Here is a 25,357-nt window from a genome sequence, read left to right as displayed (position 1 = left end):
TATATATATATATATATATATATATATATATATAATATAATAACGATATTAACTATATTAACCCTAATATAATTAGGGTTAATATAGTTAATATATATAATATAATAACTATATTAACTATATTAACCCTAATATAATTAGGGTTAATATAGTTAATATAGCTGGCGGTGGTGTAGGGGGATTAGATTAGGGGTTAATACATTTATTATAGATGGCGGCGGTGTAGGGGGATGTAGATTGTAGGCAAAAGAGCAGTTTACTTTGTGACAAAGCCCCGCCAAAAGCCCTTTTAAGGGCTGGCAAAAGAGCTGAATTCTTTGGGGCATGCCCCACAAAAAGCACTTTTAAGGGCTGGCAAAAGATCTGTTACTTTGGGGCAATGCCACGCAAAAAGCCCTTTTCAGGGCTATTTGTAGGGTTAGACTTAGGTTTAGTGGTAGGGATAGTTTAGTATTTTAGGGGTTAAATAATTTAATATAGATGGCGGCAGGGTAGGGGGATTAGATTAGGGGTTAATAATTTTAAAATAGATAGCGGGGGGGTAGGGGCTCACTTTAGGGGGTTATAGATTTAATATAGCTGGCGGCGGTTTAGGGGTTAATAACTTTATTAGGTAGCGGCGGGCTCCGGGAGCAGCGGTTTAGGGGTTAATACATATTTTATTGTTAGGATAGTGAGGGGGGATAGCGGATAGAGGGTTAGACGTGTCGGGCTATGTTAGGGAGGCGTGTTAGACAGTGCGGGTGATTTAGACTTTAGTCAGGTTTTGTAGGCGCCGGCAGTTTCTAACGTGCCGTAAGTCACTGGCGACGCCAGAAATTTGTACTTGCGCAGATTTCTGGACATTGCTGGTTTATCCGACTTACTGCACGTTAGCATCTGACGGCGCCATATATGGGATAGCTCGAGTTGCGAGCTGAAACTGCGGGCGACGCAGGTTCCCTCCCTTGCGCCGCAAACTACGATCTATATCGGATCGCGCCCCATGTATAAACTTTAGAAGGCTAATATCTTTGTTTACATCTTTAGATTGTTTTCCTTTTTTTACATGTTGCATTTGTTGTATTAGAGTAGATGCAAATAAGTAACAACAACTAACATTTAAAGGGAACTGAAACAAAAAAAATCATTTTATGATTCAGAGAGAACATAAAATTTTAAATACCTTTCTGATTTTCTTCTATTACCAAATTTGCTTCATTCTCTTAGTATCCTTTGTTCAAAGTGCAGCAATGCACTACTAGAAGAAAGCTAAACACATCAGGTGACTCAATGACAAGTGGTATGTGCTGCCACCAATCAGCATCTAGCTCCCAGAAGTTCACATAGTTACTCATGAGCCTATCTAGCTATGCTTTTCATCAAAGGATACCAAAGGAACAAAGCAAAATAGATAACAGAAGAAAATTTTTCAAAGTTGCATGCTCTGTCTGAACCATGAAAGTTAAATTTTGACTTTACTGTCCCTTTAATGCAGCCATTTCCCATTACAATCTGTAGATATTTTGCAGACTGTTTTACTCATTTTAAATGAAATTATTTATCTAGATTTATAGTAATTACTTACCTTTTGCTTGTGATATTGGCATATGTTTGTTGTCGTCAATCACTGTCTGTGCTCAGTTCAGGATGAGCACTTCTTTGCCTGTCCAGATCTGACTTTAACTATGTGTCAATTCTAAATTCTTGTTTTATCATTAAGCATAACACAAATGCTGAATAAACCATGTAAAGAAACATGTTTCTCTTTCATAGTTATTGCTGGTGTTTATAGCACCCTAAAGGAAGTAGAGCAAATATGCAAAGGAGTGTCCGACACTTTAGAGTGTCGTATTGAGAAGATTTTACAAGACATTTCTGAGACTCCTCTAATAGACTTGCCCGAAGATGATGTCATCACTGTATCAGCTTTCCTGGAAAAAACAGAAAAAGTGATCGCTATGGCTTCAGAAACGTTGTCAATGTAAGTTGTCTTTGAAATAATACAAATGGTAGCTAGGTATAAAGCGCAATAACACTAACTGCTTAGTCACTTGGTAGTTATTGCTGATGCTGCAAATATTGGATATCTTTTCGTCCATCTTTTCCCATACAATGTGACATTAGAACCAAAGCAAATAATAGGGGTCAATCATTATCCTTTAGAAAAGAACTCTAACAGAAAACACCATTAAAGTCTATGGGGATATTTGTAGATAAAGTATTTGAAAAGTATTCTAAAAGATTATGATCAGCCCACATTTTCTAAATTCATCAATATGTCTTTACATCAATGTTTGGCTAAATAATGATAGAGATAATGATTATAATCTCATCACACACAGCATCCTTATAAGATTCAGACAAAATATAAATCAAATTGTTTATTATTATTTCACCATGGCTCTTGTTATATTCTAATTAAATTTCCTGTCAGCCATCTATACTCAAATACATAAAGGGATACTGAGATACATTCTTCAGCCTTTCCTTTTCAATCCAAGAACCTGTTTGAATGGTAATAACAAAGCTTACACTGTATTATTAAACACACATTTCTCAGCTCTGCAAGTTTCAAATTTAAATTCACATGGTTCAAACTGGTTTCTTTTTTCAGTTTTTACGTGAGACAGAAGCTCAATAGCTTATTCTATGAGTTCCCTGGGAGCAGCTTCTGCTATTCCACTTGTCCCTTTTAATGAGGGAACACTTTCCAAGCTATATTATACTTATTCCAAACTGTCAGTACATCTCCAAAATGTCAAGAAATTATTCACTGAACAAGCGATACAGCCATCCCCTATTATACATTTTTTTAAATGAAATGTGCTGGACACATTCTTAAGAAATAGGGAACTGCACCTGTGAATTGTGTTTTTTATTTAACATTATAAAACTAGGTTCAATTAAGAAAGCCATTTTTCTAAAACAGGCTTGTCCAACCTCAGGGCCGGGACCTCTGCTAGATATCAGGCCCTCCAATTTCCCTGATTATAGTTTGTGCCTTTGTCAATAATGCATTTAGCAGCACTTTGTCTTGGTCTTCGTGCCATTCCATGCCGCTTATCTGCAAATCATGATAACATTATAGTCAAATCTGGCTGCAACCCCACATCATTTTTGAAACACCACCCATATGTAAGACCAAAACCCATTTATCATAGCCCCCCGCATTCTTGTGCAACCAATTACACAAGAGAAGGGCTTGTCAGTCAGCCTTTCATGCTGAACACATATTTAAAAAGCAGCACTCACATGAGTAAGCCTGCACAGAAATTACCCCACACGCTGCTTAGGCAGCTTCATATATAGGGAACACTCTCCCAAGTGACTATTCCATGCCTCTGACTTATTTACAATTTGCAGATTTATACCTTAAAGGGACACTGAACTCAAAATTTTTCTTTAGTGATTCAGATAGAGCATGCAATTTTAAGCAACTTTCTAATTTACTCCTATTATCAATTTTTCTTTTTTCTCTTGCTATATTTATTTGAAAAAGAAGGCATCTAAGCTTTTTTTTACGTTCAGAACTCTGGACAGCACTTTTTATTGGTGGATGAATGTATCCACTAATCAGCAAGGACAACCCAGGTTGTTCACCAAAAATGGGCCGGCATCTAAACTTACATTCTTGCATTTCAAATAAAGATACCAAGAGAATGAAGAAAATTTGATAATAGGAATAAATTAGAAAGTTGCTTAAAATTTCATGCTGTATCTGAATCATGAAAGAAAAAATTTGGGTTCAGTGTCCCTTTAATTATAGATTAAATATAAATGTTTCCGCATCTGCGTTTGCAGGTAGGTTTGTAACATTTGTAGATGACTACGATATACAACATATCATGCTATGTTTGTGTCAGTTAGAATAATATGTTCTCACAGACAAAAAATGACAGTGCAGCCCCTCATATCAAAAGAACAAACAACCCCTTTTCTAATGCACAAAAATGACTTCATGTTTCAGTCTCTTTCATGTGTACAAGCAAGTACGGAAAGAACAATAGAAAGAAAAATGTATGATGTGTTTATATTGCCGAAAATAAATGTCAGATTCCTGGAAGTTCTCATTATTGTGTGTGTCATGGTGTCCATATCAATGAGAAATGTCTTAATTCTCTAACCAGAATGATTTAGAATGATGAAATTACTTGCATAAACATATATATTCATCACCGTAAAGGGATTCAATTACATTTTTAGAAACCGCAACAATGTTCTCTTCTCTCATAATTGTTTCCAGTCACTTAATATTTTATTAGATGTCAATACAATGCAGATAGCATTGCATAAACTCTTTCTGGTGCCTGAAACAATAAGTTGCAATAATTAATGACATCAATGTCTACCTAGACACTATATTACAATATTCTTAGGTGCTCAGCTATTCAAGTGTTTCAAAAGTAACATAAACAACATCATGAAATAAAACTCAATAACATTCCATGTACTGCATGCACTTGTTTACTATCTAGCAACGTTTAAAATATTACTGACATTTATTAATATGCTTCCTCTATTTTTATTTTCCAGGCAAAGCCAGCAGGTTGAGTTGTCTTTGTATGAGATGATTGACGTGCTAATAAGTAAACTGAAGTCAGTGGACCAAAATAGTCTTCAAGTAAGATATATCTTATGTATATTTAAAATATGCTGTCTAGGCTCTGAATTAAAAAGAGTATAACTCTTCATAAAGTTTTTTATAAAATGCCCTTAGAAATTCTCTTTAAAATGTTTAGTGATTTTATTTTGATTAATTTACAACCACTTCCAGTCCTTTGGGTCCTGAATAAAATTCAGTTATATGTATGCTTGAAATAGATAAGCTCATCTAAAATCAAGCAGGTTTTACCTAAAATATTGCCATGAACATAAGCGGCTTCCAAAATGTCTTGGTTGTCAGAATGCAGACATTTTAGTGGAAGGTTCAATGGATATCTATTTATCTATCTATCTATCTATCTATCTATCTATCTATCTATCTATCTCTCTATCTATCTATCTATCTATCTATCAATTATCTATCTATCTATCAATTATCTATCTATCTATCTATCTATCTATCTATCTATCTATATATATATATATATGTTCTCCCACTTAAGAAGATGAGAGAGGCCTGTAATTTTCATCATAGGTATACCTGAACTATGAGAGACAAAATGTGGAAACAAATTCAGACAATCACATTGTCTGATTTGGAAAGAATTTATTTGCAAATTATGGTGGAAAATAAGTATTTGGTCAATATCAAAAGTTCATCTCAATACTTTGTTATATATCCTTTGTTGGCAATGACAGAGGTCAAACATTTTCTGTAAGTTTTCACAAGGTTGTCACACACTGTTGCTGGTATGTTGGCCCATTCCTGCATGCAGATCTCCTCTAGAGCAGTGATGTTTTGGGGCTGTCGCTGGGCAACACGGACTTTCAACTCCCTCCAAAGCTTTTCTATGGGGTTGAGATCTGGAGACTGGATAGGCCACTCCAGGACCTTGAAATGCTTCTTACGAAGCCACTCCTTCATTGCCCGGGCGGTGTGTTTGGGATCATTGTAATGCTGAAAAACCCAGCCACGTTTCATCTTCAATGCCCTTGCTGATGTAAGGAGGTTTGCACTAAAAATCTCACGATACATGGCCCCATTCATTCTTTCATGTACACGGATCAGTTGTCCTGTTCCCTTTGCAGAGAAACAGCCCCAAAGCATGATGTTGCCACCCCATGCTTCACAGTAGGTATGGTGTTCTTTGGTTGCAACTCAGCATTCTCTCTCCTCCAAACACGACGAGTTGTGTTTCTACCAAACAGTTCTACTTTGGTTTCATCTGACCATATGACATTCTCCCAATCCGCTTCTGGATCATCCAAATGCTCTCTAGCATACTTCAGATGGGCCCGGACATGTACTGGCTTAAGCAGGGAGACAGGTCTGGCACTGCAGGATCTGAGTCCCTGGCGGCCTAGTGTGTTACTGATGGTAGCCTTTGTTACTTGGTCCCAGCTCTCTGCAGGTCATTCACTAGGCCCCCCGTGTGGTTCTGGGATGTTTGCTCACCGTTTTTGTGATCATTGTGATCATTTTGACCCCACGGGTGAGATCTTGCGTGGAGCCCCAGATCGAGGGAGATTATCAGTGATCTTGTATGTCTTCCATTTTCTAATTATTGCTCCCACAGTTGATTTATTCACACCAAGCTGCTTGCCTATTGCAGATTCAGTCTTCCCAGCCTGGTGCAGGTCTACAATTTTGTTTCTGGTGTCCTTCGACAGCTCTTTGGTCTTCACCATAGTGGAGTTTGGAGTGTGACTGTTTGAAGTTGTGAACAGGTGTCTTTTATACTGATAACAAGTTCAAACAGGTGCCATTAATACAGGTAATGAGTGGAGGACAGAGGAGCCTCTTAAAGAAGAAGATACAGATCTGTGAAAGCCAGAAATCTTGCTTGTTTGTAGGTGACCAAATACTTATTTTCCACCATAATATGCAAATAAATTCTTTCCAAATCAGACAATGTGATTGTCTGGATTTGTTTACACATTTTGTCTCTCATAGTTGAGGTATACCTATGATGAAAATTGCAGGCCTCTCTCATCTTCTTAAGTGGGAAAACTTGCACAATTGGTGGCTGACTAAATACTTTTTTGCCCCACTGTATCTATCTATCTATCTATCTATCTATCTATCTATCTATCTATCTATCTATCTCCTAACAGTCTATGTATATCTATCTATCTATCTATCTATCTATCTATCTATCTATCTATCTATCTATCTATCTATCATCTATCTATCTATCTATCTATCTATCTATCTATAAATTATCTATCAGTCTATGTCTATCTATCTATCTATCTATCTATCTATCTATCTGTCTAGGTATGTCTATAAATATTTATATTTTTCTCTTTGGACTAGTAGGTTGACTGGTAAACTATAATGATTATTCTGTTTTATATCACATATAATATATGTGTGTGATATAAAATTTGAGTTGCCTTTTAGTCTCCTATATACAATGTATTCCTCTTATAAAGTGATATATAAATATTGTCATTTTAATTTTTTTGTATTATTACACTGTAACTGATACTGTTTACTATTCAAACCATCATGTAACTTTCTGCCATATTTTTTCTCTTGTAGGACTCCTTTGCCTGTGCACATCTTGATACAAAACAAAAAACCCGCTGCCAAGAATGTCTTGCCTGTAGTTATTACAATTTGATTGGTCACTTGTGTCAGAAGAATACAGATTCGCTTGTTAAATGTAGGTAGTATTACATTTTTTGTTGACATTCATTTCTATCAATCTTTTCTGTAGTATCAGTTGCATTGCTTTGCAAAAACATAACATTCTTGTGTAAATAAAGAAATGTATATTATTGTCCATATACACTAAGATGCCTGTTGCGCAACAATTCATTTCTGTAATTTTGAATGAAGCCATTATGGTTGTTTTTGCTAAGGGACCTTTAATGAATATCTTTGGAGGTTCCGTGCCTATGCCCCCTTAACAACACCCCCTATTGAATTGACTAATGGACAGATTACAAATGACACGCTCTTCAGATCTTTTGCTTGAGCGTAAACTTCGCTAGAAGTAATGTTTTTGTGTACATCAGATAGTGTGCAATGCATATTACAAGTTAAAAGTAAAAAGTCTGTACAATAACCAAATATTGCAGCCGCATTAACGTATTCTACCCATAAAAGTCAATAGAGAGAGCAGAAGAAAAAAAACTAACATCTATGTAATTTTTATTGAAAATATATACATATATATATATATATATATATATATATATATATATATATACCTGTATATCTATTGCTATTGATAAATTGGTATAGATATCTATTTTACATTAACAATATCACATATATATATGATATATAAATATATATATATACATACATATATATATATATATATATATATATATATATATACATATTCTATAATAAAAATTACATTATTTGTATGTGAAGAACATATGAATGCATAATATGTATAATGCGCTTTGGGGTTCGTGATTAAGTCTAACATGGTGTTGGGTTGATGCACATGAAGAATTGCTAACTTCAATGCACTTTATTAAAATATTAAATATAAAATATGTAAAAATATTAATACAAATTATTAAAAATGAGAGTATGAATAATGATTTTTAATAATTTTTAAATATTTAATATTTTAATAATGTGCATTGAAGTTAGCAATTACTCATGTGCGCTAACCCAACACCGCCTTAGACCTAAATCTCAATCACTGATGCGCATTAATGCATAATTTACATTCCTATGCTCTTTACAAAGAAAACAATGTAATTTTTATTATTAAATATATATTTCTATAGATATATAACAATATAAAATACATATCTATACCTATATTTCTTTTTAATGACACGATGAGTACACGGATCATCTTAATTACTGTTGGGAATACCACTCCTGCCCAGCAGGAGGCGGCAAAGAGCACCACAGCAAAGCTGTTAAATATCTCCTCCCTTTCCTCCCACCCCAGTCATTCTCTTTGCCTACGTTAAGAGCAAGGAGGTGGTAAAGTAGGTGTTAGTAAAAGATTCTTTAATCAAGAGTTTTTTATTTTTTAAGTAGTACAAGATTGTGCTACTTTTTTCTGGGGTGTAGCCGTAGTCCATATCAGTCTCTTCAGTAGAGCAGTGGTGGCTTTAGAGCAATGGGAACTTGTGGGACATAATTCTCACTGTGCCTCCCATATATATTATGCTGCCCTAATCCTGATAGCCGAAGTAAGATTACTCAGGCTTTATCCTTTTTCCACAGGTCCATGTGAGGGAGAGGACCTCTCAAACCTGGTGAGCTGCCTTGCTGTCGGGCAGAATTTAATGGTAAATGCTGACTTTTTATTCTGGGTCTGAGAAAACAAAGGATCTCAGAGGAAGTGGAGCACTTATTTACCAAGGGACATAACTCCTATATATAAAAGGAGGGGATTCTGTGACAGCACGTTTTAAGCAGGCACTGGGGCTCAGGAGACTAAATAGGTGGTTTTTCTCTGGGGGTTTAAATCACTAGGGCTGAGGGAAAAAGACTCAGTGTGAGGTGATTGTTTTTTATCACATTTATGGGCTAAGCTGCTGTCTAGAAAGCGGTATATCTAATTTGCATCCAGGCTTGTCAGAGGGTTCATTTAGCTCCCGGTGGCTTATCTGGGCGGAGCTATGTGTGGCGCCAATTTGTACTGCACACTCTTCTGTATCAATTCCGATTTGCAGGAAACGGAAGGGTCACTGGTTACTTACAAAAAGAGACAGTAACGTAAAAGTGCTAGAAACACAGTCCTTAGTGTATACACATATGTTGGGCCAGACAGCGTTATAGCTGAGTTCCGAACATTTTTATGAACAAGAAATGAATAACATTTTTCTATGTTTACTTACGTTTTTAAAATGATAAAGTTTGGAATATAATTGGTATCAGAAGGGCAGATGGGCACCTCAGCAAGGTCAAGCTGAGGTGTAGATAGGTTCTGCAGTAATTGTGTACTAATTTAGCTTCTTTCTGCACACAAAAATAAAAGGTTACATTTTAAAACGTTTTTTATGTGTTAATTTTTTATTAAAAAATGTAACCTGTTTATTTGTTTAACTCATCTTTTGTGACTCAGGATGGACCAAGAGGTCCTGCTAGGTGTCTCTTGTTTTTATGCTTTGATGCCAATGTGGTTATAAAAATAGACTTTTTCTGAACCTACTCCTTCTAAGGCGCATGCTTTTTATGAGTCTATTGACAATGGTCAAGATATGCCACAAATTTCTCCTAAAGTGTCCTAAAAATTTATAGCCCACATGCAGTGCCCTGCGCTTCCTCTCACACTCCACCTGGAGTTACCTTGCATTTCATGCATTGTCTGTTTTTCCCACACTTTAGGGAAAAGTACAAGAGGACATATTTTCAATCAGTGAATAGTGTGACTGATTCAGTAGTAGCTATTCCGAATGTTTCTTCCCTGTAACCTGAAAGGTGGATACTTCGGTAGTATCTGAGGGCAGTGGCGGCTCGTGGGTTATTCAAATGGGGGTTCACAGACCACCAGTTATGTAAAATAGTTATATATATACAATATGTAATACAGCAGGAATCAAAATGAATACATAAAAAATATGATCATAGGAACAAACAACATAGTTAAGTGCATACATAAATCATCATATATGGGACACCATGTAAAAATTGACAAGCAAAGAGCAAAAATAAGGATATTCAGGTATCCTAATCACCATGTTGTATAGGCCAAAGTGTATAGTAAGCCCATAATCCTATAGAAAGAAATGTCAAGTATATCATATGGGCCTATGTAAGATGCAAGTATAGCAAGGGGTAGAACGTTAGGTCATCAGCGGTACATACATAATTAAAGGCATAAATAATACCCCTTAGTATAAGACACCCAGCACTGCTAAAAACTGTGAATAAACTGATAAATGATTATAAAGGACAATAAAAACACACATATGTTTATTCCCATATGATTTATTGCCAATTAATATCCTTGTTTTTCTGCAGTACAGTAGTACTTGTGCAATTTGTGAAAAAATGTCTTGTTGCTGACACAATTCCAACAATACATGAATACTTTTTCAGCAGGACATTTTTACATGAGTTGCACAAGTGCTACTGTACTGAAGAAAAACGAGTATCTATAAAGTGGGAGACTGGAGTAAATAAATAGTGACATAAATTTTCTTTAAGTGTAAATATTCCCACTCCAAATCAGCACCAAATAGAAGCTCTGCCTCTGAGAACACTGAAATACATGTGATCTGCACGATTTCTGTGAAGTATTAATAGTCATCACTGAGAATAAAGTATTGGTTTCTTTCTATACTAAATAAAGGTAACTTTCACCCAAATTACTTATTTACAGTTAGTACCTGAGTCTGAGAATGGAAAATACACTATACAGACTGTTCCCTGCTTTCCAGTGGAAACTCTACTGTCCTCTCCATACCTCACACACGTGGCTGCCCGATGAAAATGTGAAAGCCGGTTAGCTCTGCCCCCAAAAATCGCTAACTTAAGCATAATTCAATTCTCCTCCGGCATCCGATCCCACTGCCTTTAAACTCAGCCTCAGACACAGTACAGTACAGCATGCCACTTCCAAAAATACAGCGAGTCACATTTACCTCAGTCTCTACTTCACACACGTGTCACAACGGTGTATGATTGCCCCTGGCCCCTGGCTGTCACTGACTGTAAGTGCGCTGTTGGCGGGCTGAATATGCTTTAAATTTATACCGGCCCCTGTCATGCGCAGCAGCGCATCCGTTCGTAATCTGCATGGCTGGGAACGTTGGAGCACACACAGCTTCACCCTACAGCGCACCTTACAGTTCCCAATGTGCGCCTCCCAGTCCCACACACACAGCTCTCAATGTGCGAGTGTCACGTGATAGTTGGCTCTCACATTCGCACACTGAAAGATGTGCGATTAGCAAGGCTATGGACTGGGTTGTGGGCAGCGCTGCAGGCACTGCAGACAGAAAGGGGAAAGTGCTTTTGCCTATACTTCTATCTATCGCACATGCGGTGCGATAGATAGCAGTTAACATGGAAAAAAAATGTTTTAAAGACAAAACTACAGTGGAGGTGTGGAGCCTGGATTAATTATTATTATTATTATTAATTAAATAAATAAATAAATCTTTTTATTAGGCCAAAAAGATTTATTTATTTAATGTGTTAATTTTTTATTTCTTCTTTCTTTCTTTTGGGGGTTCACTGGGGGTTCATGTGCGGCTGTGCACAAATGGAGGAGCCTCCACTCTCTGAGGGGGAATTCTCAGACTTAGATGGGGTAATACCTTTATCTGATCCTGAGGTTGCTTTCCTTCAGTTTTAGCTTGAATACCTCCATTTGTAACTTGTGGAGGTTTTAGCTACCCTGGACGACTCCGACACTATCGGCGTAGTCTATCCTAGAGTCCAGTAAGTTTTACTAATTTTGTGACGTGCCCTTCATGGTGGAAGTATTTCCTGTACCAGATAGGGCTATAGAGATATTGGCTAAGGAATAGGAGAATGTTTCCTTCAGCAGACTCTATCAAGGAGTCTTAGCAGATGATAGCCAGGGTGGATGGGGCAATTTCCACGCTAGCCAGGGGAGATACTATTCCCATAGAGGATAGTGGCTCCTTTAAGACCCTATAGATAAGAAATTAGAGGGTTTACATTGACAACCTGTGGTTGGTATGGCTACTGTCACCAGTGCGGCGGCGTACTGGTTTGATGCATTGTCTGATTCTATTGGAGAGACACCCCTCTTGAAGGGATAAGAAACTCCTTTATTACAGAGCTTCCCTTCAGATTATTAAGCTGGAAACTATGATTTCAGGCTTTGCCATATTGGCCCGCAGAGCACTATGGTTAAAATCTTGGTCTGAGGATGTTTCATCTACAGGATAAGAGAAATAAGCAAAAAGGACGTCAGAGAAAGTTTCGTTCCTTTCGAGATTTCTAGGGAAATCCACTCCTTCTTCCAAGCAGGAGCAGTCTAAGCCTTCCTAGAGACACAATCAGTCTTAGAAGAGGGGAAAACAGTCCAAGAAGCCTGCTGTTGAATCAAAGACAGCATGAAGGGCCTGCATCCAATCCGAAAGGGGGGCAGGTTTTCCTTTTTTGCTCAGGCGTGGGTTTGTGATTTCATGATCCCTGGGCAGGTTTCTGCTTTCAAGATTATCGGCAGACCAGACAAAAAGAGAGACGCTTTTACACTGTGTATGTTCCTCTCCGACATGGGAGGGATAGTTCCTGGTCCAATGCAGGAATGAGATCTGGGACGCTATTCCTATCTGTTCATGGTTCCCAAGAAGGAGGGAACCTTCAGATCTGTTTTAGAATCCACACAGGGTTCTCAGAGTGTCATATTTCAAAATGGAAACTATCGGTCCATTCTTTCTTTGGTCCAAGAGGGTCAATTATGACCACGGTGGATTTGAAGGATGCATACTTGCATGGTCCCATCCACAAGTACTATCACAAATTTCTAAGGTTTGCCTTTCTAGACAAACATTTCCAGTTCTTGTCTCTTTCTCAGCCTTGCCACAGCTCCCAGAATTTTCTCAAGGGTTCTGGGATCACTGCTGGTGTTGCTCTGATTGCGGATTATTGCAGTGGCACCTTCTCCGGATTACATTCTGGTTCAAGCGTATTACTTTCAACAAGCAGGATTACGCATGATTTTTCCTGCAGTCTCACGGATGGAAGGTGAATTTGGAAAAGAATTACTCAGTTCCAACTACAAGGGTAGTTTTCTTGGAGAATTATATTAGTCTCCTCATCAAAGAAGCTGACATGAATCAGGAATTCAAGGATTTTCGATTCTTGCCTAGCAATTCAGTCCCATCAGTGGCTCAGTGTATGGAGGTAATTGCATTGATGGTAGCAGCAATGGACATTATTCCAGTTGCCCGTTTCCACCTCAGTTCTCAGCAGTTAAGAATACTTTGGTGGTTGTCTCAGGATCTTTCTCCCAGGGAACCTGCTTTCGCAGTTCTTCTGGGTGAATGTGACAACAGATGCCAGCCTTTTGGGCTGGGGAATTGTTTGGGGCTCTCTAAGAGCAGGGAACATGGACCCGGTTGGAGTCTGTTCTACCCATAAACATTTTTAAATTGAGAGTAATCTCCAATCCTCTCCCAGCCTGGCCTCAGTTAGCTTCGACCTGGTTTATCAGGTTTCAGTTAGATCTTTCTTCATCCGTCAGGAACTCTGAGTTTTCTTGACAATGACAGAAGTAGCCAAGATCGTTCAGTAGGCTGAGACCCACAATTGCTGTCTGTCGGCGACCCACATCCCAGAAGGGACTTCTGAGAGGCGGTCTTCGTAAGTAGGCACACTTTTTTCCCAGGGGAGTGGGAACTCCAGCCGGGAGTGTTTTTCCAGCCTGATTCTCAATGGAGTGAGGTCAAAGATCCCTCAGGCTGTTCTAATAGTCGCTCTGGCACTACCTTGGAATTTCAGTCTTGCATACGTAATTCCTCCATTTGATTACTCTCCTGGAATCTTGGCTCGATCTAAGCAGGAGAGGGCATCGGTGATCCTCATTTCATTGGCTTGGCCTGCAGGATTGGTATGCAGTCTTGGTGGACATGTCACTTCTTCCACCTGGGAGTTTTTTTCCATGGAGGAAGGACCTTCTACTTCAAGGACCCTTCTTTTATCCAAATTTAGTTTCTCTGAAACTGACTACTTTAAGATGGACGCTTTATTTTATGATGGACGCTTTAGGAAATATTTTACCCATAAGACATGGCGTGAATATTTATACTGGTGTGAAACCAAGGGATACTCTTAAAAGGAGTAGAGTTTGGAATCCTGGAATTAGGTCTTTTCTCCAAGAAATAGCTGCCTTGTCTACTTTTTTGCTACATGTTCGTCTGGCATCCCAGACGTAGATTCATTTGGTCAGGCCTTGGCCAGGATCAGGCCTGTGTCCAAATCAGTTACTCCTCCTGGGAGTCTTAATTTAGTTCTTAAGGTTCTTCAGAGGGCTCAGTTTGAGCCGCTGCATTCCTTAGATAATTCCTCTGCTCGTAGAGTGTCAGAGCTCTCGGCCTTACAGTATGAGTCTCCTTACCTTATGTTCATCTGGATAAGGTGGATTTACGTTCTAAGTTAGGGTTTCTCCCTAAAGTGGTTTCAGATGGGAACACTAATCAGGCGATTGTTGTTCTTAACGTGTATCCTAATTCTTCCTTTTATGAGGATGGCTTCTATACAATCTGGACGTGATACGTGCACTATGATTCTTTGTACAGGCGACTAAGGATAATTGTCAGTCTCCTGTTTAAAGAAAAGAGACAGAAAGCTATGGCTACTTCTTTTCTTTGTGGCTGAAGAGTATCTTTTGCTTTGCTTATGAGATTGTTGGTCAGCAGTCTCCTGAGGGAGTTACGGCTTTATCTATGAAGGTTGTTCCTTCTTCATGGGCATTCAATTTGAAGCCTTATGGAACAGATTTGCAAGTCCGCAGCCTGGTCCTCTCTTCACACTTTTTCAGATTTTAATTTGATTTTTTTGCCTCGGCTGAGGCCTCTTTTGGGAGAAAGGTTTGTCAAGCAGTGGTGCCTTCCGTTTAGGTTTCCTGTCTTGGCCCACCCTTATCATCTGTGTACTCTAGCTTGGGTATTGATTCCCAACAGTAATTAAGATGATCTGTGGACTCATCGTGTCATTAAAAAAGAAAGAAAATTTATGTTTACCTGATAAATTTATTTATTTTTTGACACAATGAGTCCACGGCCCGCCCTGTTTTTGAAAGACAGGTTGTTGGTTATTATAAACTTCAGACACCTCTACACCTTGTTTTTCCTTTCTCTCCTTTACTTCGTTCAAATGATTGGGGTGGGAGGGAAGGGAGGAGATATTTAACAGCTTTGCTGTGGTGCTCTTTGCCGCCTCCTGCTGGGCAGGAGTGGTATTCCCAACAGTAATTAAGATGATGCGTGGACTCATTGTGTCAAAAAAGAAATACATTTGTCAGGTAAACATAAATTTTCTTATCTATAGAAATAGATATATAGGTAACCGTATAGGTATATATATTCATTTATTTATAATAAAAATTACATTATCCTGTAAGTGAAGAAAATTGGAATATGAAATATGTACAATTAAAGGATTCCAAAACTTTACCATTTTAAGCACAATTTGATTATCAATTTCGTATCACAAACGTTTATAGCTAATAACTTACCGACTTTTACAGCAAAACGATGTTTCTGAATAGATAAAAATTATAATTTTTATTTTGAGTATGACGTCACTAAACCCATTCCTCTATTATTGGATGTTCACTTGCAAACTTTATCGCCAATCCGATTGCATTTTTTTTAATATCATTAATGGATTTCATCACCAGGCGCATGCGTGCTGCGATATGTTGACTCGCGCACGCGCATATTATACCTTTGATAGCACACTTAGTGCAGAGTGTCTGTTTGTGTCATGGGCATAACGGACAAGCTCTTACGATCACACATGCGCATAACGGACGCGCATGCGCATAACGAACTATGTCAGACATTTTGATAACTTAGGTTATCGGTAAAGATTGGAGGATGCAGCGGTGGGTTCGGAAAGCAATAAAATTTCAGATAAGAATATATTTAGAACGGTAAGAATATGAAACACAATGCACATTACTAAGATAATTGTAATATAATAATATCGCCATTAAAGATAACATTTTTCTATTGTTCAGTGTCCCTTTAAATATACAGTAAAACTCATAAATACTTAAATACATCTGAACACACGTGTATACATATATGTGTATGTATCTATCTATCTATATATGTATGTGTGTGTATATATATATATATATATATATATATATATGCAGTATATATATATATATATATATATATACACACACACACACATTTAGACATGTACATATGTATATTATAGCACTTTGCAGTCAAACACCTTGCCATATACCATATAGATTTGAACCCTTATTACTTTTATATATATATATATATATATATATATATATATATATATATATATATATTATCAGATAGTGTTTATATGAGTGTTATTGTGATTTTGAATGTATTTATGCTGTGCTTAGTGCAACTTTTTTTAACGCACTGCCATTTACGTGAGGGTTTCAGCCACGCTAACCTGGCAAGCGTAAATCGTGATCACATTTACTTTCATCTTTCGCACGCTATTTCCGACACATGCAAAAACACAATATCACTCACGTGTAACAGTTAGTGCTAAATAAGCAGTTATCTACTTTTTTTTGTAAAAATTTTAAATACTTTTTTAAATCTAAAATTATTGTATATTTTGTGTTTTAGGCCAAGAATATTGTATATTTCCAAAATATGATGCTATTTACATTCCAGTATATATAGATAATTGTAGTTTTAAATTTGTGTAAAAATGTTTTTGTTTCAAGGCACAAAAGTTTCATTAGATACTTTAAAGCGCCGGTTACACACGGTCAGCTCAAAGTACCAGTCTCCAAAGGTTAAAAAAGATCATACGTCCTCACCACTGTTTAAAGCTGAGATCCAGCTCGCCATTCCCAATGTTGTCATGAGACCAAGCCTGGAAGATATACAAGTAAGGAAGTAACTTATTTAATATTTTCAAGCTTTTTTTTGGATGGTAAAATTAATAATAAAAAAAGGGTATGCATTTAATTAAAAAGTTGTAGTATAGTTGTTATATTGTTTATTGAAGTAAAATACTAAACAAAAGACTTTATGGTGCTTTATAGTTGTAGTTTAGATGGAAATTTAGTGAAAATTTGGATGGCTGAGCAAACGATTCCCTTGATATTCACATTGTATCATTGAACATTAATTTCAAACAAATATTCCTAAAATTCATTTTCATATTTTGACTTTTTCCATTTTAAATGCTCCCACTTGTTTCATCTTTAAGATTTGATTAAAAAGAGCAATAAACACCTGTTGATTTTGAGTAAAATATTGTGTTTGTCTCACACTTTTTAGAGAGGCCACAAAGCAAATTCTGTCACCTATGTTTTAAAAATGCTGCAAATTGCAGAAACCAGCTATTTAAAGGACCAGTCAATACAGTAGATTTGCATAATCAACAAAGGCAAGATAACAAGATAATGCAATAGCACTTAGTCTGAACTTCAAATGAGTAGTTGATTTTTTTTCTGAAAATGTTAAAAGTTATGTCTTTTTCCACTCCCAATGTACCATGTGAGAGCCATCAGCCAATCACAAATGCATACACGTACCATGTGACAGCCATCAGCCATTCACAAATGCATACACATTTATTCTTGCACATGCTCAGTAGGAGCTGGTGACTCAAAAAGTTTAAATATAAAAAGAATGTGCACATTTAGTTAATCAAAGTAAATTGGAAAGTTGTTCAAAATGGCATACTCTATCTGAATAATTAAAGTTTAATTTTGATTGAGTGTCCCTTTAATTTGCAGCATTTTGAAAACCTAGGTAACAGAATTTGCTGTTTGGCCTCTCTAGAGTGTGGAACAATTACAATTCCACATTAGATTTCTCCATGTATAATCGATTTCTTTTAATTTAATATTGCATTTAAAACCTTTTTTTCCAATCTGTTTGATTCAAGGGAAACCTTTTAATAAAAAAATAAAAAAATAAAAACATGTATTTCTCAACTGCTTTTATTGGTGATCTGACCACCTGGTTCTAAATAAGAGGATTAGTTTGGTAGGACAATACTGTACAATGGTTCACTGTAATAGCAATCAACTATGTACTGACAAAAATAGATTACACTTGTAAGCAGTACCCATAAAATTATGATAAATAAAATGCCAGCATGGTTCACTTACAAACAATTTAAAATGTGCAAAAATGGGGATCCATATAATATGCAGTGGATTTCCATTTAAATGACCCTGTTGTAGTAGAACTCTGTTACATAGAAACATAGATATTGACGACAGATAAGAGCCATAGGCCCAGCAAGTCTGCCCGATATTACCTAACAGTATAAACTTATTTAGTTTGTAGGATAGCCTTATGCTTGTCCCATGCTGTTGGCTGAAATGAAGATTGTTATGCTAAGGCAATTTGAAATTTAAGTTCATTTTCATAGACTTACATTGAATCAAATCTTGGAATGCTAGTGTTTGGTAATCAACATTCAATAGTTACATTTTGCTTACAGGCTTATATTGAAAGCAGTGTAAATCTATGAGAAGTAGCTTTCAGATATGATATATTCGGATGCTCATATACATGTATTGAAAGCACTGATTCATTATAAGTCTAAGTGATGTAGCATTTAAAATAGTAGCATGTATCATCTTAGGGGTAAATTTATTATTGTGCGGACGGACATGATACGATGTAGCGGATCATGTCCACCGCACATCGATAAATGCCGACAGCATACGCTGTCGGCATTTATCATTGCACCCCACGGCCGCTAGCAGGGGGTGTCAATCAACCCGATCGTATTTGATCGGCTGATTGCTGTCCACGACCTCAGAGGTGGCAGATGAGCTAAGGAGCAGCGGTCTTAGGACCGCTGCTTCTTAACTTTCGCTTCAGACGGAACTGATGCAGAGTGGGTCGGAAGCAGCATTTGCTGCTTCATAAATCGACCCCTAAGGGGCCGAATTATCATTGTGCGAGCGGACATGATCCCATATTGCGGATCATGTCCGCTGCACATCGATAAATGCAGACAGCATACACTGTCGGTATTTATCATTGCACCAGCAGTTCTTGTGAACTTCTGGTGCAATGCCGCCCCTGCAGATTCATGGCCAATCGGCCGCTAGCAGGGGGTGTCAATCAACCCGATTGTATTCAATTGGGTTGATTTCTGGCGATGTCTGTCCGCCGTCTCAGAGCAGGCGAACAGGTTATGGAGCAGCAGTCTTTAAACCACTGCTTCATAACTTGTGTTTCCGGCGAGCCTGAACGCTCGCCAGAAACACGGGGCATCAAGCTCCATACGGAGCGTGATAAATATGCCCCTCAGTCTTGTTTCTTATTTACTTATGTAACAAGTGTAGGAGGCAGAGAAAATTTTAGAATTATGTAATTTAAATGAACGCGTGTAACTTGCATTCCATGATATAAACTTTCAAGACTGGAATTGATGCAAGTAGATGACAGGTAGCAAGGAATAAGCACCTTCATACACATTTATCTCAGGTAATCATCAATAGTGTACAGCACAATAGGGCATTGAAAGACACAGTATATACCAATTTTCATATCACTGCATGTAATAGACCCTAGAAGAATATGCTGATCTAAAGATCCAGTATAAAACCTTTTAAAAACTTACTTAGAAGCTCCCAGTTTAGCACTGTTGATGATGTTAGGCTGGGACACCCAGTAAATGGGGCTGAGAAAGCAGGAAGAGCAGACCCTCCCCCCCTCCCTTGCATATTAGAAGACCCATTATACAAACAGTCTATTGGTCTACATCTGATACTTTGGGGCTTGATTGTGAGTCTGAAAATCAGAACAATGTTATTAATAAATAAGCAAAACTATACATTGTTACAAACACTCCCAGATGGGATATATAAATGGATTATCTACATAACATGTATGCAAACATTTTTTAGTATTCAGTGTCCCTTTAAGGTAGCTCAACAGAGAAATTGTGTTAGGCTTTACCTATAGAAGCCCATCAACAAAGAAAACTATCTTGTTTGCTTTACAATTTGCTATCAATATGTATTGGTCACTTATGCAGCCGCATTCAGCTCGGTCCACTATGGCTGACAATTTCCTATGTCACCCTAAACTGGATCTGTGAAAATGCAAATACCACATCCAATAACAATGGTTGCTTGTTGGCTGTCAATTAAAAAAAGTCAGTGGGGTTAGTGAATTCTTGCTGCTTGTCGAATTGTAAGTTTGTTTGTATTTTAACAATTTCTACAATAAATGGATTGAATTTTAAACAACCTAGACAATGTTGGACAATGCACTGACTTTTTTCACTTAACAGTCAACATGCAACCATTGTTTGTGGATGTGGTATTAACCCATAGTAGACCAGGGGAATACAAGACAAGTGACAGGACAGGCAGTGGTAAAAGACAGTTTGAAGTCAGATTACAGCAGAAATCTGGATCAAATTATACTCATAGGCAGGACTGTAATTACATAGAATGAATAAATGCCAGATTACTGGAATGGCAGCAGCTCCTGTATGGCCAATGGTAATAATTGTATAGCCTTCAATACAGTGTAACTCTGGGGAAGCACATCAAAGTTGTTAGTAGGGAGATGCTAAGGCATAAAGTAAATTTATTAGGCATTTGCTTATCTCTAGTTTTAGTGTGAAGTCTTGATGTAAACATAAGGAACACGTTCAGTAACATGTATAGTATTATATACATTATCACAGGCACTACATTATGTATGTATTCAACCAATAACAGACAGGAAATGACAAAGAAATAAACTACAGGGAGACTGCTCAGGTGCAAATTTTAGAGCTCCCATCTCTCCAATTTGAATTATTTTAGTAACATACAATGTTGTCCGTATTATCACTGCTAAATTCTATAAAGTAAATCTAAATGTTATACAGTCATAGTAATAATGCAGAGAACAAAAATGTCAAATGATTTTTTTTTAAAACTTTATCTGTTTATTTTTTAAGAGCTCTGTGAACAAAGGTATAAACATTATACTCTCAGTCTCAAAGGACATCCCACTATGGAAGTTTACTCATCTACATCACAAACAACAACAGGTAATGCACATTTTTTTTATAAATGTAGGTAATGATTCATCAGATCTGACCAACTAACGTTAGAATGTAATATTGGAATGGTCAGCTCTGGGAATACCCTGTGGGAAGGATTGAAGAAAATCACTGAACATCTACATAAATTAGAGCCTGAGGATAAAAAAATTGCAATCATGGAGAGAAACCAAACAATAAAAAATAAAAAAAGAATTATACTGTAATGTATGTGCCAGTCCAACATCCTGGCCCTAATGATCGAAAGTGCCACAAGGCGGCGAGATATTCAAAAGGGATCGAATGCCATGTCAGAAAAGCTAGAGAAATATTCAAAAGGGTTATCAATCAATACTGCTGTAAGGCAGCATCGCCCAGAGGCATTTTACCATGCATTTCAGTGGGTGGCGAAGCTTCTCTGATACTGTCGATATGTATTCAAAGCAGCATCTACACCTACCTACTTTGAAGGTGTAATGCAAACGATCCCTTTACACAGTACTGTATGACAATACAATTTACATGTGTCAACAGAAACTCAACCCCTGTTTGTACAATACAATAGTGAATGAAACATATGATTAATACACCTATAGAAGCTGGGGGATTGTGGGTATATGATATATGTATATACGTTGTTTAATGTATATGTATGTTATAGTATAATGTTAGAATATGTATGTAAACTGTAAGCGTGATTGTACTAATCTTATATAATAGTATTGTGTCCTAAAGCATATTTTTTTTAACTTTAAGGGGATAGCCTAATCAAAATTAAACTTTCAAGATTCAGAAACTCACATTTTTTTCTTTCATTATTCAGATATAGCATGCAATTTTAAGCAGCTTTCTAATTTACTCCTATTAACAATTTTTCTTCATTCTCTTGCTATCTTTATTTAAAAAAGCTGGAATGTAAGCTTAGGAGCAGGCCCATTTTTGGTTCAGCACCTGGGTAGTGCTTGGTGATTGGTGTCTAAATGTAGTTATCCTTGAATGCGTGATGGTGTTTTACTTATAATATTGCGATCGCACTGTAGCAAACGTGTTCTATATTAATATATATCTATGCTACCTTTGATATAGCTATAGATATATATTAATATAGAACGCGTTTGCTACAGTGCGATCGCAATATTATAAGTAAAACATGATCTTGTAATCACAACATTAGGAAATATGAATATTACAAACCTGCAATTGCTTTCTCAATATTATGGAAATATGAATATTGCGAATGCGCAATCACATTCTTAAAATAAGTTAAAAAACACGTTTAGGAACACAATACAAGATTTGTACAATCACGCTTACAGTTTACATATTCTATCATTATACTATGCAATCCCCAGCTACTATTGTTTTAATAGGATTTTTTTTTTGTCTTTATTAACAAAGTAGATTGCAGACATGATGAATATATAGGCGTTCCGGGGGAATTTCATGGGGGTTCCATGGGAGTAACCTGTATTTTAATAGGGAAACATCGCCGTGGCTTTCTAATATTCAAAGCACTGTCTTCAATGTTAGCTATCTCTTTTCAGCCATATCAATCTCCCTGCCGAAATATTTCCCAGTGTGACAAATCTAGTGAACGTACAGTGAAACTGAATATACCTGTACACATGCATAATTTGAAGTATTACTACTAAGATTTTTTTATTTTATTTTGTGAACAGTCTATTTTGTGCAAACACACTTTAAAGACAGCCCCCTCCCCCCGCGGCCTACATGGCTGCTTAGTGGCGATATTGGTGCTGAAGTTGTGATCCCCATTATATCCTATGGGAAACACATCGGCTTTCGTTAGCACAAGGTTTATTCCACTTTTTTGAATACATCACTAGACCGATGGACTGTGAGCCTGGCGAACCCAAACAGGCAATTTCTCGTTTGGTCTGATGATGTTTTTAATATTGTGGTCTCAGAGAGAGAGAGACATCTATTAAGCTAAAATCTGCCTTTCTAAAATTCTTTGAGATACCTCACTATACTAATGAGACTTTTAAGATAATCTTGCCAAACCAGAAAACTTTAGAGAATTGGGCCCCTAGAGTAAAGCATTAAAAAAGAGTTAAATACTTTTGAACATTCTCAGTGAAGTGGGATGGGGCTTATTTATGGTGCAGGCTGGCTGGGGTATTGAAAGTAGATAACTGAACTCTTACTCAGTCTAAAAACAATGCAGCCTTAAAGGGACAGTAAAGTCAAATTTTTCCTTTCATGATTCAGATAGAACATGCAATGTTAAACAACTTTCCAATCTATTTATATTATTTAATTTGCTTCATTCTCTTGGTATACTTTGTTGAAAAGCATACATAGGTAGCCTCAGGATCAGCAATGCACTGCTAGGAGCAAGTTGCTGATTTGTGGCTGCACATGTATGCCTCTTGTCATTGATTCACCTGATGTGTACAGCTAGCCGCCTAGCTGCTTCTTCAACAAAGGATTTAAAGAGAATAAAGCACATTTGGTAATATAAGTAAACTGGAAAGTTGTTTAAAATTGCATGCTCTCTTTGAATCATGAAAGAAACCTTTTGGTTTTAATGTCCTTTTAAAATAGACAGACAATAACAATTATACCATGGTTTTCTAGGCTTGATGATAATTGATTTTTTCAGTTACAGTTTTAACAAATGTGTATCAGGCAGAAAAGTACACTTACAGGTACATTGTATCTTGGAGAACTAATCTTTTTATTTTGCCCACTGTTGTCCTTCACATTATTTTATCCTTTATTAAATTACAGAACAGAGAATTATGACTGCAAATACAAATTCTATTTAAGCTAGTGAAGAGAACACTAAATGTGTTTAAACAGAAATTAAATATAGTAGTCCATTTAGTTTGTTATTTTCAGAGAATTAATATTAAATACTATTTATGAGACAGAAAGCTTCACATTTGAGGATCTTGCATAATGTGTGTCAATTATTTTAATTTTGTACATGGAAAGGATTTTATCAAGATAGCAATTTTGCATTTTGCAATTAGCAGTTCTCTTCGACAAACTATGTATACTAATCTGTAATTATAGATTGATTTATCATCCAGTGTGTTAATTTGTAGACAAAACATGGAATTTTTATACGTGCATTTATATATATATATATATATATATATATATATATACTTATATATATATATATATATATATCTTTTTTTATAATAAGCATAACAAGCTCAGCACCACAGACAGAATTATATGTTAATTAGTGCAATCCAGTAAGAAAATAAATCTGTTTCCCTAGCTGTGCGTACATAAATGGAAGGTGAAAATACTAAATACTTATGAGAGTGTTTAAATATCTGGGGACCAGAGGAAGGTGGAATTTTACACCACAGAAATTTCTAATTGGATGGCTCTGTACAACTACATTTCATGATCTTTCCTACTTGAAATTCAGTTACTGAAGGGAAATGTCTCCTCACATCTACATCAGTATTTTGTATTTAGAGCTTTTGTAATTTATCTTCTTTCACAGGATCAAGTTTTATAGTCCACTAATTAGAATTCAATCAAACTCCCAGTATGTTTACCATAGGGACCAAGAGGTAGATTTATGAATGGTCGAGCGGACATGATTCGCTGTAGTAGTGAATCATGTACGCTCAACCTCGCTAAATGCTGACAGCATACGCTGTCGGCATTTAACATTGCACAATGATTTCTTGGGAAATGCTTGTGCAATGCCGCTAGCAGGGGGTGTCAATCATCCCAATTGTATAGGATCGGGATGATTTCAGTCCAAGTTACGACCACTGCTTCTTAACTTCCGTTTCAGGCGAGCCTGAAATGATGTTTGTAGAATGCAGCATCCGCTGCTTAATAAATCTACTGCCAAACATTTTAACCTTACCCTCAGCCCATGCCGTTTGTGGATAGAAACTTTTCATATGGGTATATATTACAAATTCTAGATATGTCATGTATACAAATAGGTACCTGTTGCACTAATATTCTATAATGATCTGTTGCTATTGGATTTTAGGATACTTTAAAGGGATATGAAACCCACATTTTTTTCTTTCATGGTTCAGATAGAGCATGTGATTTTAAGCAGTTTTCTAATTTACTCATTATCAATTTCCTTTGTTCTCTTTTTATCTT

General features: G+C 36.7%; 1 protein-coding gene across 1 annotated transcript in view; it reads left to right on the top strand.

Moving 5' to 3' along the window:
* The window catches only part of LOC128661578 (dynein axonemal heavy chain 5-like), a 671,317-nt gene that overhangs the window by 99,316 nt on the left and 546,644 nt on the right, over positions 1-25,357 (top strand). Inside the window, 5 exon segments of the mRNA XM_053715820.1 lie at positions 1,756-1,963; positions 4,516-4,603; positions 7,130-7,253; positions 16,950-17,116; positions 21,158-21,250. Of these exon segments, the coding sequence (XP_053571795.1) occupies positions 1,756-1,963; positions 4,516-4,603; positions 7,130-7,253; positions 16,950-17,116; positions 21,158-21,250 (680 nt within the window).

The sequence above is a fragment of the Bombina bombina genome, chromosome 5, assembly GCF_027579735.1.
Source record: "Bombina bombina isolate aBomBom1 chromosome 5, aBomBom1.pri, whole genome shotgun sequence".
Classification (NCBI taxonomy): Eukaryota; Metazoa; Chordata; class Amphibia; order Anura; family Bombinatoridae; genus Bombina; species Bombina bombina.
Note: the sequence above shows the minus strand (reverse complement) of the source record. Positions and strands in the feature narration are given on the sequence as shown.